The following is a 16,590-nucleotide window of genomic DNA, read 5'->3' on the forward strand; positions in this document are numbered from 1 at the left end:
GCAGCGATCTGGGTGGTGCTTTGACAAAGCTGAATAATGCCAGAGATGACCAGCAATCAGCAGAGCTATGCCAAAGGCCTACGTTCTCCTTCACAGTCCTTTGACGGAACCATTCCTGCTGATAACTTGACCTTGAACCGCCAGCCTTCAGAAAGCCCAAGAGACAATAAATTCCTGATGGTTAAGCCAGCCAGTTTGGTATTGATTTGTTATGACAACACTAGAAAACTAAAACTAATATGGTAGTAAAATATACACAATGTACTATTTTACCCTTTTTCTTTTTGGTATTAAGAATTGAACCCAGGGTCACTCTACCACTGAGCTACCTCCTCAGCCCTTTTTATTTTTTATTTTGATACAGGGTCTAGCTGAGTTTCTGAGGCTGGCCTTGAACTTGTGATCCTCCTGCCTCAGCCTCCTAAGTCTTTGGGATTACAGATGTGCAACATTTTTTAAAGTGTATGGTTTAGTGACATTAAGTGCATTCACATCGTTCTGCAAATACAGAACTTTTAAACTTTTTAAACATTTTAAAAAAGTTTTCCTCTGGACCAAAACCCAAGGCTGTGGGAAGGTTGGAAAACCTATCTCTGTAGCCTCTTCTGTTCAGCTGAGTGGCCTGTTTCGCAGACAGCCTCCTGCTCTGATGCCATCACTGCCTGTGTGTGGAAAGCTCAGAACTGCGATCCTAGCTCACAACATACATACTGAGCGATTACTGGGTTCCAGGACCAGGCTAAGGGCTTTGCAAGGATTATGTCTTTTATGGTTTGAGTATCAGGGAGGACAGCTTGTCCCATTTTATGGATGAGAATTGAACTTCAAAGAACTGAATTGACCTGCTCACTTTAGCTCACTCTGGGCAGCCAGGGACTTGAATGCAGGTTTTAACACTGCACCGTCCTGCCCACTAGCTCTTTTGGTCTTCAAGAAAATAAAAAGCATGAAGTGATGAATGGATTGAAATATTTGTGTTCGTGCCTAGAGACCCCCTTGCATGTGTCACGTGGCTAGCCCCCGTCCCTCACTCCGTGTTCCACACAGGGTCTCTGAAGAATGTGAGGATTCCAGACTCAAACCTGGCTATCCAGGTCATTCTGAAGGTGTATTTGGGAAGGTGGACGACCAAACTTATTTTACTCGACAGCTTATTAACTAACATATTTTATAATTCTGGGGACTTCAGACACAGGGTTGGTGGGTTTCCACATTACTCTTGGTCAAGGTCCCCGAGGTGCAGGGCAGTCAATTTACTACGGATTTCTTGAGCCAACAGATAGATCTCCGGTGGGCTCCCAGTGGTGGCCAGAGCTTGGAATTTCTTCTATGATGGAAAAGGAGGAAACCACGACTTTCAGCAGAGACCAGCCTCGTCCTGCCAGCTATGCCACGTAGCTCCATCAGGCCTCAGGCAGTAGGCGCTCGTGGGAATGGCCCGATTGGTGCTCAGCCGCTGGCCCTGCTGCTCCGTGGCAGCCCACTCTCCTGCTCAGACCAGATGTCTCTCGATCCTCAAATCACACTGATTTTCTGACCCTGCTGCGGCTACCTCTCTGCTTCCCAGAATAGAAAAGACCAGCCCTATTTTGCTGGCCAAGGGGAAGGCACGTTGGGGACAATGCGGGAGGGCTACTGCTAGGCAGGGTCCTGGAAGGGACTGGGGAGTGGGACGGGAGCCCTGTCCCGTGAGGGGAAGCAGGGAGCAGAGGGTCAGGCCATCACCACGGTGGAGGGGTCCTGCTGGGAAGAGGCCCTGTGCCTGAGGGAAGGGGTGGTCACAGCGTGGCCAGGTCCTGGGTGTGGCTGAGATGGCAGTGCGGCCTCGTGGTGGGATTGTAGCTCCATAACCCGTCAGTCCGGAAACACGGACTCGGCCGCTGACCCGGGAGAGCAGGAATCTGGAAGTGGCTACAAATGCCACTGTTGCCTTTCTTCCACGCGCAGCTGTGGCAGGACAGACAGAATTCCCAGACACCATGGCAGTGTCTCCCTGGGCCCTTCACTGCGGGCTGCGGGTTGTTGGACCCACTGCACTGATGGGGGAGCGGGCAGGTAGGTGCCTGGCTCAAGCTGTGGACTTGAGGCAGTGCTGACAGCCAGGTGATGGACGGAAAACCGATGGCCAGTCCATCCTCACCGCCACCTTCACAGCTCTGTGACTGAACCCGCGCTGGGTGCCTGCTCTCTCACCTAAGCCTCGGACCCTGTGGGAAAAGCCCTCAGAAAGGCTATAAAGCCCTGAAGGAGGCGACATGTAATTACCTTCTGGAGGTAATCATTATCCCTGTTCTACAGTGAGGTATCTGATGCCTAGAGAGGTTGAGCTGATTGCCCAAGGTCACACAGTAGCTTACCCAGGTCAGAGGAAAGAGTGTGTGCAGGCCTGGTCCACAAGTGCTTTGGGTGCATTGAGAAACCCCCACAGAGGACACGCATGTGCTGAGATGGAGCCTGGGCCACGGGGACAGCTGTGCTGGCAGGGTCTGCTGAGAATGTGTGCGTGAGCACAGCTTTGACAGCGGCAAACAGCGTGTGGGAGTGTGTTGACGGCAGGGGTGGGGTGGCAGCACCGGCTCCATGTGTGTTTCTGCTGGCAGCAGAATGTTCTGGTCTGTGTTGATAAACAACAGTTTGAGCAAGCGAGAGGCTAGAGCAGAGACAAAACAGAGGGGTTTGCCCGGGGAGGTGGGGGTGGGAGGAAGGAGACAAACCTGGGGTAGAGGTGGTCGGGCCTGCAGCTCCCAGGAAGAGGGGCAGCGGCAGCCAGCCGGGTGGTGGCGGCTCTTGTTTTCTCAGCTGACCTCACAGGGTGCGAACATCTGGGTGTGGAGCCCTCTGCAAACCACCTGATGCCCATAAACTCGAGAACAGGCTGTGAGGAAGAGAGTGTCCTCCGGGGTGTTAGGTGCACGTTTACTCAGCACCGAAGCCAGGCGCATGTCATGATTCCCAGGCCAACAGATTCCTCAAAAGTCAGCTTCTTGGAAGAGGTGGCAGCCCGGGGCCAGCCTGATGGGGCTCGTGATTGTAACCTGAGACCCTGCAACTCGCCCTGCTCCTGGTAGACAGCAGGGAAGCCTGCAAGGGCATCCCCAAGAGGGAGTCACCCCAAGAGGGCCTTGAGGGGCTCAGCCCCCATCCCCAGCCTTAAGCCCCCTACCTTGGTTCCTCCCGCCACCTCCCCTCTGTTAGCTGAACCCTGCCCCCTCCACTGCCCTGTATATTCCTCATCTCCTCCTGGAAGTCCTCCAGATGTCCCTGGGAGGGCCTCAAAAGGGTGTTCTCCCGAATGCCCACTGCTCTTATTCAAGATGCTTCTGAAACCAACACCTGGATGTCAATGGCCTCATGACTGGAAATCCTGCCCTCTGAAATCCTTCTGGGGGACTTGGTGGCTCTCCTTGCCTTCCTGCCCTTTGCAGGGACGGAGGAAGGAAGCTGTGTGGAGCAAGCTAATGGAGGAGGTCGGTGAGGCTCTTCCCTGCTCTGCTGCCCGCAGCTTCCTCTCCCTGCCAAGGGCCCGGCCCTCCCAAGTGCCAGCTGTGTGTCCCTTCTTCGGGCTGCTTCCTGGCCCTTCTTGTCCCCTGGATTTGTTCATCCCCAAGGCCGGGGACAGAGAACACATCTCCAGGGATAGCTGGCCTCTCCTCGCTCATCTTCGGCTAAGGACTGGTCTGGTAGAAGCTCAGCAAAACAACCCTGTTGAGCCTGGCTTCCCCGACGCCACTGTTCCTGCCCTCGATATTCCTTTTTCTTTTCTTTCTTTCCTCCTCTGCCTCCTCCTCCTCCTCCTTCTTTTTCTTTTTTTTTTTTTTTTTTTTTTTTTTGCGGGGGGAGTACTATAGAATTGAACCCAGAGCCTCATACATGATAGGCAAGCACTCTTCCTGAGCTACATCCCCAGCCTTTTTTTTTTTTATTTTGAAATGGGATCTTGCTAAATTGCCCAGGCTGACCTTGAACTTGGGATTCTCCTGTGGTCTGTGGTCTTTTTTATTTCAACAAGCTTAAACTTACCATCCCAAATAGCACTAGCTACCTCTGTTTCAATTTAAACAGTATCATAAGAGCCCTTCCCCAAAACATCTTCCCCACTGGCCTATGGGGCGGGGGGCGGGGGGGGGGTGTCTGTTGCACTATTTATGAGGCCTTTATAAGACAGAATTTATATAAATATAAAAAATAGCTAGAATGGTAAATTTTATGCTATGTATAGTCTAGCACAAGAAAAAAAATATCAAGAAGAATGTACTAAAGAAAAAAAACACTGATTTTCTAGATAATAGAATTTGGGATAATTTTTACTTTGATTTTTACCCCTTTTCCATTATTTGAGTTTTACAGTGCTGGGTATCAAACCCAGGGCCTCAAGCATGGTAGGCAAGTGCTCAACCACTAGGTCACACCCCAGCCCTATTATTTGAATTTTTTGAACAAATGAAATATATCTTTGTATAGTCAAAAAGGGAAAGAATGCTCTATTTTAAGAAATAAGCACTTTGACTTTAAAGAAAAAACTTAGAATTCACTCCCCAGAGACCCAACAACTTAAATCAGCATGCACCAACCTTCCCAGCTCAGGAAATTTTGAATGCCCTGGAGATTGTGGGAGAAATGCAGATTCCCTGCCCAGTGAGCCAAGCAGCCTCAAGCGATGCTCCAGGGAGCAAGGTCCTAGGACCCCAGCCTTGGGGACCTGGGGGGCTGAGCTGCAGAGCAGTGGCCAGGGATTGCTCTTGCCCCTGAACTGCTCCTGCCCCCACCCCCAGCCCTCTGCATCTGTAGCTGTTCCCACCACAACCTCCCAGGGCCACGGGCCAAATCGAGGCTACCCTATTCCTTTAAGAATAAAGGAGCCTCCACATGCCTTTCCTTGTTTAATAGGTGCTTTGGGGACAGGATGGCCACCTTGATGATGGTAGGGTGTACTAATCTTTAGGGCTAGAGGAAGCCTCAGAGGTCATTCAGTCCATTCCCCTGCCTCCGGGCAGCACTTAAATGATCCCAGCTGGGCAAGCCTTTATCTTGTTTTGAGGACTTCGGAAGCCGAACACCCCACACCCTTCCTCAGACACTCATTCTGATGTCTAAACATTTCTTGCCAGGAAGTCCTCCCTCATGTCTAATCCAAACTCCCTATGCTATGGGTTTCCATCCTGTAGTTCTCGAGGGTCCATTGGAGGTAGGGAAATGCCGCTTGCCTCCCTCCCATTATCCAAGGTCAGGAGCCACCAGCACCTTGAATTAGGGTTAAAGTCCTAATTCACTGGGTGACAGGCAAGACACTACTTTTTTAGCTCTCTTCCTCCTTTGTAAAATGAGACCAAAGGATGCCTACAGTGCACTGAGAAGGAGACCATGAGTGTGTGGAAAAGGCATAAAACATACTTAAGTGAGGCTATTATTAATTTTTAAATTATTATTATTTATTTATTTAATTTTTGGTAGTGTTGGGGAGTGAACCCAGGGCCTCACATACACTAGGCAAGTACTCACCACTAAGCTCCAGCCTGACACCTCGATTATTAGTAAATAATACCAACCAGCTCTCCTGCCTGAGCCATTGTATAAGATGATTTCCAATATGGTGATTCACGAGATAATTTTAAGTGATAAAAGAACAAATATTTAAAATAAGATGTAATGCACATTGAGAAAAAATACCTCAACTCCAGGGTTTCACCAGCATTAGTGCGCAGAACAAAGCTGGGTTCCAACGACGATAACATTGTTTTAAAGAAAACACGGATTGAGTAACTAATACACAGGGCAGCACAAAGCCAGGGCAGAAATCGGAAGGGTGGCTGGTGAGATTCCAGCAAAGTGGAGCTGCCAAAGGAAAGAGAGGGAGGCCGGCTCCCAAGAGTGGGCAAGAGTGGCTGAATCAGGGGGGGAGGCAAAGCAAAGTCCCAGAGGAGCGGGGAACAGCAGGACGGTGTGGCCGAGCAGGGGTGCCCTGTCTGCAGATGTACCTCCTCCAGGTTCTGGGACCAGACTGCTTCTCCCAGAGCAGGGCAGTTGCCAGTGCCAACAAGGCCGGTTGGCAGGCAGGGCTGGGCTTCCTGGCCCTATTCCTGGCCCTCAGGCTCAAGCCCCCTCTGCACTCCACTCTCTGGTGCAGGGAAAGTGAATGACTCCAACTGTACCTTGGGTCACCCCTGCAATGGTGCCCGTGGTGGCCTGTAGGTCGGGCTGTGGAACTCACAACTTCCTCATCAGGTCTCTTCCTCTACTCTCATTGTGGAATTGGGCAGAGGCCCTGGCAGAAAATGGTACTCTGAGACCCCTTTGTGACAGGCCCTTTGCTGGGAGACAGGAACACAGTGAGTGAAAGAGGTCCTGCCTTCCAGAAGCTCACAACTGAGCCAAGGAGACCCACAGAGGTACCAAGCAGCCTCTCACGGCCATCCCGCTACAATAGAGCTGTGTCCGAGACTCAGCTAGGACTTGGGGGAAACGGTCACCTCTGCTGGGGGCTCTCAGCCTCCCAGGACCAGGAATTTCCAGTGGAGCAAGGGAGGAAGATTTTTCATTTTGGGGCCCCAGGAAGAGGCAAGGGCAGGGCTCTCTGACCCAGCTCACCTGCCTCATTAAACATGAGATGCTGTTGGTCCTGGCGTCTCTGCCCCATCAGCAAGGGTGGACAACATCAGGATGGCAGCACAGGGGTTTCCTGGACAAGCCACCGCACCAGAGAATTAAAGGCCTCCAGAGCCCTGCTCTGCTCAATGTCAGGCCCCAGGGCCCAAGGGGTGAGCTATTTTACCAGCTGGTATCAGTTTCCTTGTCTGTGTAATGGGGACAATGAACCTGATCACCTTCCTCTTTCCCGGGAAGAGTATGAGGCTAATGAATGCCCAGCAACGGATGTGACTATACCTAAGACCAAGTGCAAGCTGCCTAGAGGCAAGGGAATGGCCGCGGTAACTCTTGGTTCTCTCTTCCTGTCCAGGACAGAGGACAGCGCAAGACCCACAATTCAGCTCATCTTGGTTCCCACCCTGCCCTGGGTGGGTCTTGGCCAGAAAGCCCTGATCTGTTTGCTAAGCAAATACCCGACTCAGTCTTACCCAAGACTGCCCTTGCAGTGCCATGGGTTTCTCGGTCCCTTCTAACAGGTCCCTTCTCTAGACAGCCCTCTCATCCATCTTTGGCATGCTGGAGCTCCTCTGTGCTGTGGGCGTTGGTTAAGGACTTGGGTTCTCCTTGGGGAAACAACCAGAACAACTTCTAACCTCCACTCCATCCTACGATGAAACCGGAGCCACGGTTCCCAGGGTGGCAGGCCTTGGGAAAGTGAGGTTCCGCCCAGAGGAGGCCTCGAGATACAGCTCTGTTGCCATGGCAACCAACGAGCGCCCCCGCAAGCCTCCTCATTGGCTACTGGGGTGGAGATCCCGCCTCCGCCCTCAGAAGGGACCAACCGACAGCGGACGGGGTTAGACCCCCTCTGGGGGATTAGCGGGCGGCTCGGCTCCCCGCAGCGCTGCAAGGGCCGCAGGCACGCGATCCGCCCTCAGAGCCCCGCGGGCTGCGATCAAACTGTGTCCTAGAGTCAGTGGGAGCGGGGGTCGGGGGCGGCAGCTCGCAGGACGTTCCCGGCGCGGCGCTGGGGGACGCGAGCCAGGTGATGGCGCGCGAGGGGGCAGGTTCTCCGCCGCGCCACCCCCGCCGCGGGGGAGGCTGGCTCCGTGGGGCCGCTGCCGGGAGGCTCCCGAGGGCCGAGGAGGGGGAGGCCGAGGCCAGGCGGGCGGCGAGGAGGCCGAGGTGGAAAAGCTGTAAGGATGCGGGGGGCGGGGGGGGGGGGGAGAGGATCCCACTAGGAAATGCGGCTGAGCTCCGGGAGGTGGCAGGAGCCTGGGCTTGGAGTCCCACAGCACGGGGTTCGAATCCCAGCTCCGCAAGCACCCGCCGGGCGGCCTTGCGCACAAGTGCCTTCCCCTCTCCGCCTCCTAGGAGTGGAGAAGGAGCAAACACCTGTTATTTTGTGCGGATCCCCGTGGTGAGCACCCTAAGACTCTTCTCCCCCATCATTCCCTCAAAACAACCCTGAAGTGCCCCTGTAATCCCAGCAGCTGGGGAGACTGAGGCAGTTCAAGGGCAGCCTGGGCATCTTAGTGACACCCTCTCTCAAAATAAAACCCAGACAAGACCCTGAAAGAGGTGGGTGCTACCTTTACCCCATTATATAGATGAGGACACTGAGGCCCAAGGGAGCTACGTGGGAAAAGCCCAGGGTGGCTCAATTCCCAGACATGAGTTGGTGGTTATCTGGGGGGAAGTAGGAGGTGGCGTTCCCACCCCACCCCCGGGGCGTCCTGTCCTGGCCGGAAGGAAGGTTCGTGCCAAGCTGTGAGACTTGGGTGGTTTCCTTTAACAAAACTGCGTCAGGCACTCTAGGGGGTTAACCGCCAGGAACTGGTGACAGCGCTTTGACTACTAGAGATCAGACAGGAGAAAACCAGCCTCCTGGGCAAAGTTCCCTTTGTCAGATTAAAGAAGATAGAGCCACCCTGGCCCCCCACTTCAAGGAAAGGAGGGGAGAGAGTGTCACTTCTTTCTGTCCTAAGAAAACCCGGTTGAAGTTCCCTCTGGAAGCCCCATTTAAGAATCAGGCCCTTGTAACAGCACCGATGTGGCTGGACTAGGAGAGTGGGCCCTCGACTTGGCATTAGAAGGAGCTCAATCTTGGAGGTTTAGCTGGGCATGACACCATGCCTATAATCCCAGCTACTCAGGAGGCTGAGGCAGGAGAATCCGCAAATTCCAGACCATCATTTAGCTAGACCCTGTCTCAAAATAAAATAATGGAAAGGGCTGGGGATGAACACAAGTCAGTGGTCAAGTGCCTTTAGTTTTCATCCCCAGTACTGGGGGGAAAAAAAAAAAGTTATTATCTGAGACTCACATTCCTCATCTCTAAAATAGGTCTGATTAAATTGTGAGGATTATGAAAACTAATCTTGAGGGCTGGGGAGGTCACTGAGTTGTAGGACACTTGCCTAGCATGTGTGAGGCCCTGGGTTCAAACAACAAAATGTCATCCTTTTTTTGGTGCCAACCTGTGACTGACATGGGTCAGGCAGGGTGTTCAGATCCCTACATGATGTGCCCTCCAGAGTTTCCAGGAACCCCACAGAGCCATAAGAAGAGGCCAGATTCCCTCTCAGTTCACCTCCTGGGGCTGATTGCCCTCTAGTCATTAGCAGACACTTAGGAAGCACCTAAAAGCTGATATTGAGTCCCTCGCATGTGTTAGGCTGTAATATTAAGTGCTGGACCTTGGTCAACCCTTTTAATAATCAGAAACAACCCTTTCTTTCTCCTGAAAAAAAAACAAAAAACACTGTCATTGTCATTCCCATTTTGCAGATGAGGAAACCGAAGTTCAGAGAGGGAAAGAAAGTTCACCATGTTATTTCAGACTGTCTGATGCAAATGACTCAAAGCCTGACTGGAACTGGTTTATGGGAAGAAGGGAACTTACTGGCTCATTAAACTGAAAAATCTAGGCATGGCTGGATCTGGAGACCCAAAAATATCAGAAAGACTCCTTTTTCCGAATCTCTCCACTGTGCCTTCGCTGTCCTAGGATCATATTTGGGCTTGATCAGTGCTCTGCAGCTGCACATTCATATCCCACGTTTTATTTCAGTAGAAAGAGGCTCCCTTTTTGATAATTGCAACACAGGTCCCAGGATCCACTCTAGTTGGACAGTAGGGGACATGGGACCATACTGATAAAAGGTACAGGGCAGGAAGAATTTAGTTGATTGGCAGGTCTGGTCACAGGCCCCACACCTACAGGTCCACTGTATGAGTGGAGTGAAAGAGGTGCAGGAATAAAAGAGATGGGCAGTGGGTGCCAGCTGCTAACTCAACCTGTGCCCTCCATGCTGAGGTTGCAAGGTTACACAGTTGGAGAGAGGTGGGGGCTGGGCTGGAGCCCTGGCAGCCTGACTCTGACACCCACATCCTGACTCCTTTCGCCTTTGCTGCAGGTGCCAGCATCCTCATGCTCAGCCCCTAGGAGAGTGGAGAGTGACGCTCCCTCCTTAGGGAGAGCCCACTCCTTCCTTGCTGTTACCCCATCAGGCCTCACCACATCCCGTGCCCATCCGCCTCCAGCCCTGCTTCCTGGTGGTCCCTGGAGGGTCCTGGAAGCCTTTCTGGTAGCTGCAGCCTGGCTGTATCTGCCAGGCTGCCAAAGGCCATGTATGCTTAGCCAGAGTTTTGCGCTACCCTGGGGACCCGTTGCTTCCTTTTTCTCTGCACAGAGGGGAGTTTCCTTGGGGATTGGGACTATGTTCTCTCCCCCCTGCGTGGTCCCTCTGTGGGACCAGACAGCATATTTATAGTAGGCAGCACCTGTGATTTCCAGTGGCCCTGGGAAGGCCTTACGTCCTGTGTTTTTCATTTACTGTTTTAAAATTCCATCATTAGATGGGATTCCACTCCTTTAATTCCAGTTGAGATTGAAATGTGCCTGAGAGAGGGAACAAGTGCACCTTATTACTCATTCACAGTTTAGGGTGAAATAGATACAGAATCCTTCTGGAGGACTGGCTTTTGTTGTCATGAAACTTATTTATTGTGCCTACTCTGTGCCCTGCACATGTATTATCTCATTTAATCCTCACAACAACTCAAGAGATAGGTATCATTATTCTCCCTGTCTTGAAGAGGGGGAAACTGAGGCCCAGGGAGGTTAAGGACTGTGCCAAATGTCTACAAGCAGCAGAGCAGGGGCCATGAAGGCAGGAAGCCTCTTTCCAGAGCCTGCCCTGCCTATCCCTCACCCACTGGGCTTATCCCTAGCACATGGGTTTACAAGTGTATTCACACACATATTTTGGACCTCCTGCCCTATAATTCAGCAAGGGGGGTGGTATGATCATCTCTATTTTATGGAGAAGAATGTTGAGTGGCAGATTCAAGACTCAGCCCCTGTATGCCCACCTCAGATGAGTTCTCCTGCCTGGATCCTCTGAAGGTGAGCCCACTGGGGTCCTGGGACAGGAGGGAGCTCATAGTAGGGATGAGAAGCTGGATCTCCTTCCTCCCTTCCTCCTCTTCTCCCCACCTTCTCTTCCTTCTCACCCTCCTTCTACTCATTCATTTATCCATTTGAGCACTACTAAGTGTCAGGGCTGTGGGGAGCATCCAGTAACTAGAGCAAGTGTCCTTTAAAGGACTGACAGTCAACACACACACACACACACACACACACACCCTCCTGATTCTTTGACAGTAGACCCCACACTGGAGACAGCTGTGTCTACCATCTTCCAGCACGTCCCTACCACCAGGAGCCCAGCCATCCTCATCAGAACATGAGTAGGGAAAGGCCACCTCACACGACAGGGACAGGCTGGCACACCTCAGGACCTGTGGATGGAAATTCCCAGGGATTAAGGGAGTGTGACTTCACCAGACATCTCAGAAAAGGACCAGCAGGCCTGTGGATGGATGTGGAAGGTGATGGGGAGGCTCAGCTGGTCTCCCGAGTGTTCATTTCAACATGACTTCCTGGAGCCTCAGTTTCCTCTTCAGTTAATTGACCTATTCCCAAACTGCATCTGAAGAACTGCCCATTGGTTAGCTGCTTCGGCCTCCAGCTTTCTTTTTCTAGGGGGGAGTGGGATATTGGGGATTTAATCCAGGGATGCTCTACCACTGAGCTACATCCCCAGACCTTTTAATTTTTTTAAATCTTGAGACAGGGTCTCTCTAAGTTGCTGAGGCTGGCCTCAAACTTTCAATCCTCCTGCCTCAGCTTTCTGAGTAATCCTTCTGGATTTCTGACCTGTTTCTCCTGGGTTCTTCACAGTGATTATGCTTCCCAGTTTACAGATGGAAATAAGACAAGTGTTAGAAATGCAGCAAGAGCCCAACACTTCAATCTCTTTTTATTTACTTATTAATTTATTTTCTTGGCACAGGGTCTTGCTGTGCTGCCCAGGATGGTGTCAGATCCCTGGGCTCAAGAGATCCTCCTGCCTCAACCTCCTGAGTACTGAGACTACTGGCTCCCCACCCAGGCCTGAGTCCAGGTATCTCCCAAGCGCTCACTGTGTGCCAGAGTCTGAGCTACAGCCTGGAGACACAGCAGTGAACACCAGAGATTTGTCCCACTTCTAGGACCACCAGTACTAGTAAGGGTAATAGGAAGGGAAGGCGTGGTGGTAGGACAAGGAGACTTGTTTAACATTTTTGAAGGCTGCTCAGGATTGCCTTGGCCCCCACACTTTGGAAAATCTAGCACAGCAAAGTTTAGGGCTGTGGAGTTGAAGTGGGGTCCCTGATATTAGATTAAGTGGGGTACTGACTTAGAGATTTGCAGTTGGAGACGCCCCACCTTCATAAAAGACAGATCTCTGGGTGCAGTGGCCAACACCTGCAATCCCAGCAGCTCAGGAGGCTGAGGCAGGAGGATTAGAGGTTCAAAGCCAGCCTCAGGCCTGGCACAGTGGCGCATGCCTATAATCCCAGCAGCTCAGGAGGCTGGGGCAGGAGGATCATTAGTTCAAATCCAGTCTCCAAACTTAGCATAGGCCCTAAGCAACTCAGCAAGACCCTGTCTCTAAATAAAAAATATAAAAAAGGCCTGGGATGTGGCTCAGTGCTAAAGTGCCCCTAGGTTCAATTCCCTGGTACAAAAAATAAAATAAAATAAAACCATAAACCAAATATCCTCCCAGTCCCTGTCTGCTGATCTCAGGCCATGCTCTGCCTACCCGGAGTCTCAGCCCCAACGGTTTCCTTGTCTTGGGTGGTTTCCAGCCCCACCTACTTTCCTAGAGCCCAGATTCATCCCTCATTCCTGCCAGGCGTTTACCACTGTCACTCTGAGTAACTCCAGGGACCAGGGTGACCTCACCTGATCCTGACTCAGTTTGAGTCACCCTCCCCATTTCTGGAAGGTGGCCCTCAGCCATTCTGACCTCATGATCACTTGGGCACCTGGGGCCTATGGGAGTGGTGGGTCCCCATCCCAACTCCCTCTTGTCAACCAGATCTGTGTCATGCAGGGGATAGGGAACCCTAGGAAGGAACCTCCAGCTATTCAGATTAATTCACATCCTCTAAGCTCATATCTGACACATTCCTCTTCTGTTTTTACCAGGAAAAGAACTCTACCTGGGGAGACTCTTATTCATTGATCACTCAGTTGATTGAGGTAGGCACTCTCTAGACACCATCAGAGGCTCACAGCATTCCAATATTTGCCTTCATTTCCCAGAGAAAGAAACTGAGGCTCAGAGAGGGGACTTGACTTTCTAATTTGACCTTGCACATGCTAAGCCAGCTCTACCTCTAAGCCATACCCTCAGCCCGGACTTGACTTCCTCAAGGTCACACAGCAAGGCACTGGCCCAGGTGGGATTGGAACCTGGTGCAACTGACTCTAGAATTGTTTAACCCAGCCTCACACCTGACCCCTCTGCAGCTGTCAGGTAGGGTAAGGAAGAGGGAGGTCACTCCATTCCCCACCTGAGCCTGTTCACATCCTTGGTGTCATTGTTGGAGGAGGTTGAAGTGCTGGGAGCAGCCAACATTGGTTTACTCTGTGGTCTGAGAGCCACCACTACCTTAGCGGCACAGGCTGCCAGACCCAGGGGAACCCTGCAGGAGGCCTCCCCATGTGAGGGACCAGCCTGGCTGCTCAGTGGGAATCTCAGTGCCCCACCCCCACAGTCCCTCCTCTGCCCAGATTCCCTCTCCACCAGGCTCCTGGATGCCAGTCTCCCTCTCCCACTCATCAGCCTCATGCCAGGTGAGGCTGTGCAGTCCAGAACCAGGCCACCCAGTCCCCGTGCTGCTGGCACGCACATGTAGCTATGGAGTACTTGAAACGTGACTCGTACTGCTGAAGGCCAGAATGTTCAATTTTATTTAATTTTAATCTACTTACATTAAGGGTTTTTAAATTATTTTTTTCAGTTGTAGATGGACACAATACCTTTATTTTATTTATTTATTTTTATGTGATGCTGAGGATCAAACCTAGTGTCTCGCACATGCTAAGCAAGCGCTCTATCACTGAGCCACAACTCCAGCCCTGCGTTAAAGGTTTAAAAAGTGATGCTCAGTTCAGTTATGGGAAAATGTTTACGTATGCTTGGAACAACTTGGATACATGTGAATCTACTTTTTCAACTACAAATTTTATGAGATTCTAAATATTTTCTGGTAAAATTTAACAAGTGCTCTAAGCATATAATAGGCATCCAATTTTGAAGGCTGAGTCAAACAAATGTAAAATATCTCATTCATACTTTTATAATGATTAATGTTGAAATGATAGTAGTTTATATATCAAATTAAGTAAAATGTATTATTGAAGTTGATTTCATCTGATTCTGTTTCAATGTGGCTACTAGAAAATGATATATTTCCTAAACAGCTCATATTATATTTCTGTTGCACAGTGCTAGCCTGGAGGTTAATCATGAAGATTCAAATTCTGTTGCTGTGTATCCTTGAACAACCTAACCAACCTATCTGAGCCTCAGTTTCTTCACCTATAAAACAAGTAGGACCTCTCTCAGAGAGTTGTTCGGAGGAATATGAAATAATGTTTGTAAGGCTCCCCGAATATAGTAGGTACTCAGAAAAAAAAATTATGATAAGCTTCCTTTTACCAGGACACTCTAAAGTGCAAGTCAATGAATCTCAACACTATTTACCGAGCCTGCTGTGTCCCAGGTCCTGGGAATTTGGTAAAGAACATGCCAATAATGCCTCTTCTCTTAGGGCATTCCCTGAGAGCCCTAGCCTTTGTTTAGGTGGCCTCTAAAGACAAAGACAAGGGTTACGCAGTTGTTCTGGAGAAACAGAAACTCTGAGACGCTCAGAGAGTTGCTGCCTTAGCAGGGCTGCTTCCCCAGGGAACCCCAACACCTGAGCTAAACCTGATGGAGCCAACAAGGCGAATCTCCGAGGGATGGGTGTTCCTGGCAGTGGGAAGGGCTGGTGCAGAGGCCTCACCATGTTTTCCATTTCCTGCATCCAGCTCTCTCCTGGCCACCGCACTGTCCCTGTTTTCATGGCAACCTTTGTCAAACTGGTCCACATCATTCCCCTCCACCAGATCTGCACTCACGTCTGCCCACGCACATCTCTCCCCTCCTTTGCCCCTCCAGCCCTGTTCTAGGAAGTTTCTCTGATGGCTCCTGCCCCTGCTGGTCCCTCTCAGGGCTTCTTCTAGACTGACCACTTTGTTCTACACCACCCTCGTGTCGCCCAACCCCCTCTCCTTTGCTTCTTTCTAGGTCAGTCTTGCCTCCCACAACAAACTCTCCCCTTTCCCAGGGCAGGACAGAACCAGGTCTCCCACGCCTCCCTGAACCGGGCTGAGCCACTTGACAAGCCCTGTGGCTGGCCAGAGCCCCACTCTGGGGACACAGAAGGCATGTCTGCCCAGGCAGAATGGAAAATCCCTTTCTGGGGGAAGGGCCGTGGAAATTTCTTCTTAAAGTCCTCCTTCCAGACTTGGACTGGCCCCAGAAAGCAGTCAAGCATTTACTCAGTGACCTGCAAGGCGGCTCTGTTCTTGCTCCCCACCCCCACCCCAGGCTTGGATTGGGGAGAGTGACCCGGCGGCTCTCAGGAAAAGTGGCAGCCAGGGGCAGCTGGCAGCTGACCCCTGCCTAAAAGAATCACTCTTAGATATCACCCAGCCCCACCCTCTAGGTCCAGAGATGAAGAAACAAGGACAAAGGCAAAACCACAGGTCTTTCTCCACCCCTGGGCCAAGCTTGTTTTGTAGCCTTGTGCTTCTTGGTTTCTTCATCTGTAAAATGGGAATCATCATAATAATATCTATTAACTGGGCACAGTGGTGCACACCTGTAATTCCAGGGGCTTTGGAGGCTGAGGCAGGAGGATCGCGAATTCAAAGCCAGCCTCAGCAACTTAGCAAGGCTCTAAGCAACCCAGTAAGACCCTGTCTCTAAGTAAAATATTAAAAAAAGGGCTGGAGGCAGGGTTGTGGTTCAGTGGTAGAGCGCTTGCCTAGCATGTGTGAGGTACTGGGTTGGATTCTCGGCACCACATATGAATAAATAAAATAAAGATGCATTGACAACTAAAAAAATATTTTAAAAAAAGGCGGTGGCTGGGGATGTGGCTCAATGATAGAGCACTTGCTTAGCATGTGTGAACATGTGAGGTGCTACATTGGATCCTCCACACCACATTGAAAAAATAAAGTTATTAAAAATTTATATATATATATCTCTGTGTGTGTGTGTGTGTGTGTGTGTGTGTATGGGCTAGGGGTGTGGCTCAGTGGTTAAGCTCCCCTGGGTTCAATCCTTGCTACTAAATAAATAAATAAATAAATAATATCTACCTCGTGGAGTTGGTGATATGGTGAGTGAGCTGAAGCTGGAAAGCACTCTGGTAAATGCGAGTTATTTTCTACCCCAGCCCGGAGCCTGCCTTCTCTATAGCCCCATGTGGAATGTGCAGTTCTCAGTCTGTCTCAAGGGACCTGCCCCCTCGTTGTTTATAGATTGGGTCCACAACACAGCACCTACTATTGTTGTTTTGAAACAGGGTCTCGCTGTGTTGGCCCTGAAC

General features: G+C 51.0%; 1 protein-coding gene across 2 annotated transcripts; it reads right to left on the reverse strand.

The window, feature by feature from the left end:
* Positions 1-473: 473 nt before the first annotated feature.
* Positions 474-8,270, reverse strand: LOC125618464. 2 transcript variants are annotated; one of them, XR_007349739.1, is made up of 4 exons: positions 5,668-8,270; positions 2,715-2,875; positions 2,358-2,614; positions 474-1,947 (listed from the first exon to the last, which is right to left on the reverse strand). XR_007349739.1 is itself a non-coding variant. In XM_048809261.1 (4 exons), exons 1-4 carry the CDS (start codon positions 7,095-7,097, stop codon positions 1,493-1,495), a joined length of 897 nt encoding a protein of 298 aa, XP_048665218.1. In that variant the 5' UTR covers positions 7,098-7,558; the 3' UTR covers positions 474-1,492. The 2 variants fall into 2 exon arrangements, 1 of the variants encoding a protein (XP_048665218.1); XM_048809261.1 differs by having other exon boundaries at positions 7,074-7,558.
* Positions 8,271-16,590: the final 8,320 nt, after the last annotated feature.

Source organism: Marmota marmota, unplaced genomic scaffold, assembly GCF_001458135.2.
Source record: "Marmota marmota marmota unplaced genomic scaffold, marMar, whole genome shotgun sequence".
NCBI classification, from domain to species: domain Eukaryota; kingdom Metazoa; phylum Chordata; class Mammalia; order Rodentia; family Sciuridae; genus Marmota; species Marmota marmota.

What these genes read in the sequence shown, in the direction of transcription:
- LOC125618464 (XM_048809261.1), bottom strand. Translation starts at nt 7,097, where the DNA reads ATGGCACTGCAAGGGCAGTCTTGG. An exon ending in CACTGCAAGGGCAGTCTTGG is followed by an intron (nt 2,876 to 7,073) that starts GTAAGACTGAGT and finishes TCTTCCTCACAG; the next exon opens with CCTGTTCTCGAGTTTATGGG. An exon ending in CACTCTTTCCTCTGACCTGG is followed by an intron (nt 1,948 to 2,357) that starts GTAAGCTACTGT and finishes GTCCTGCCACAG; the next exon opens with CTGCGCGTGGAAGAAAGGCA.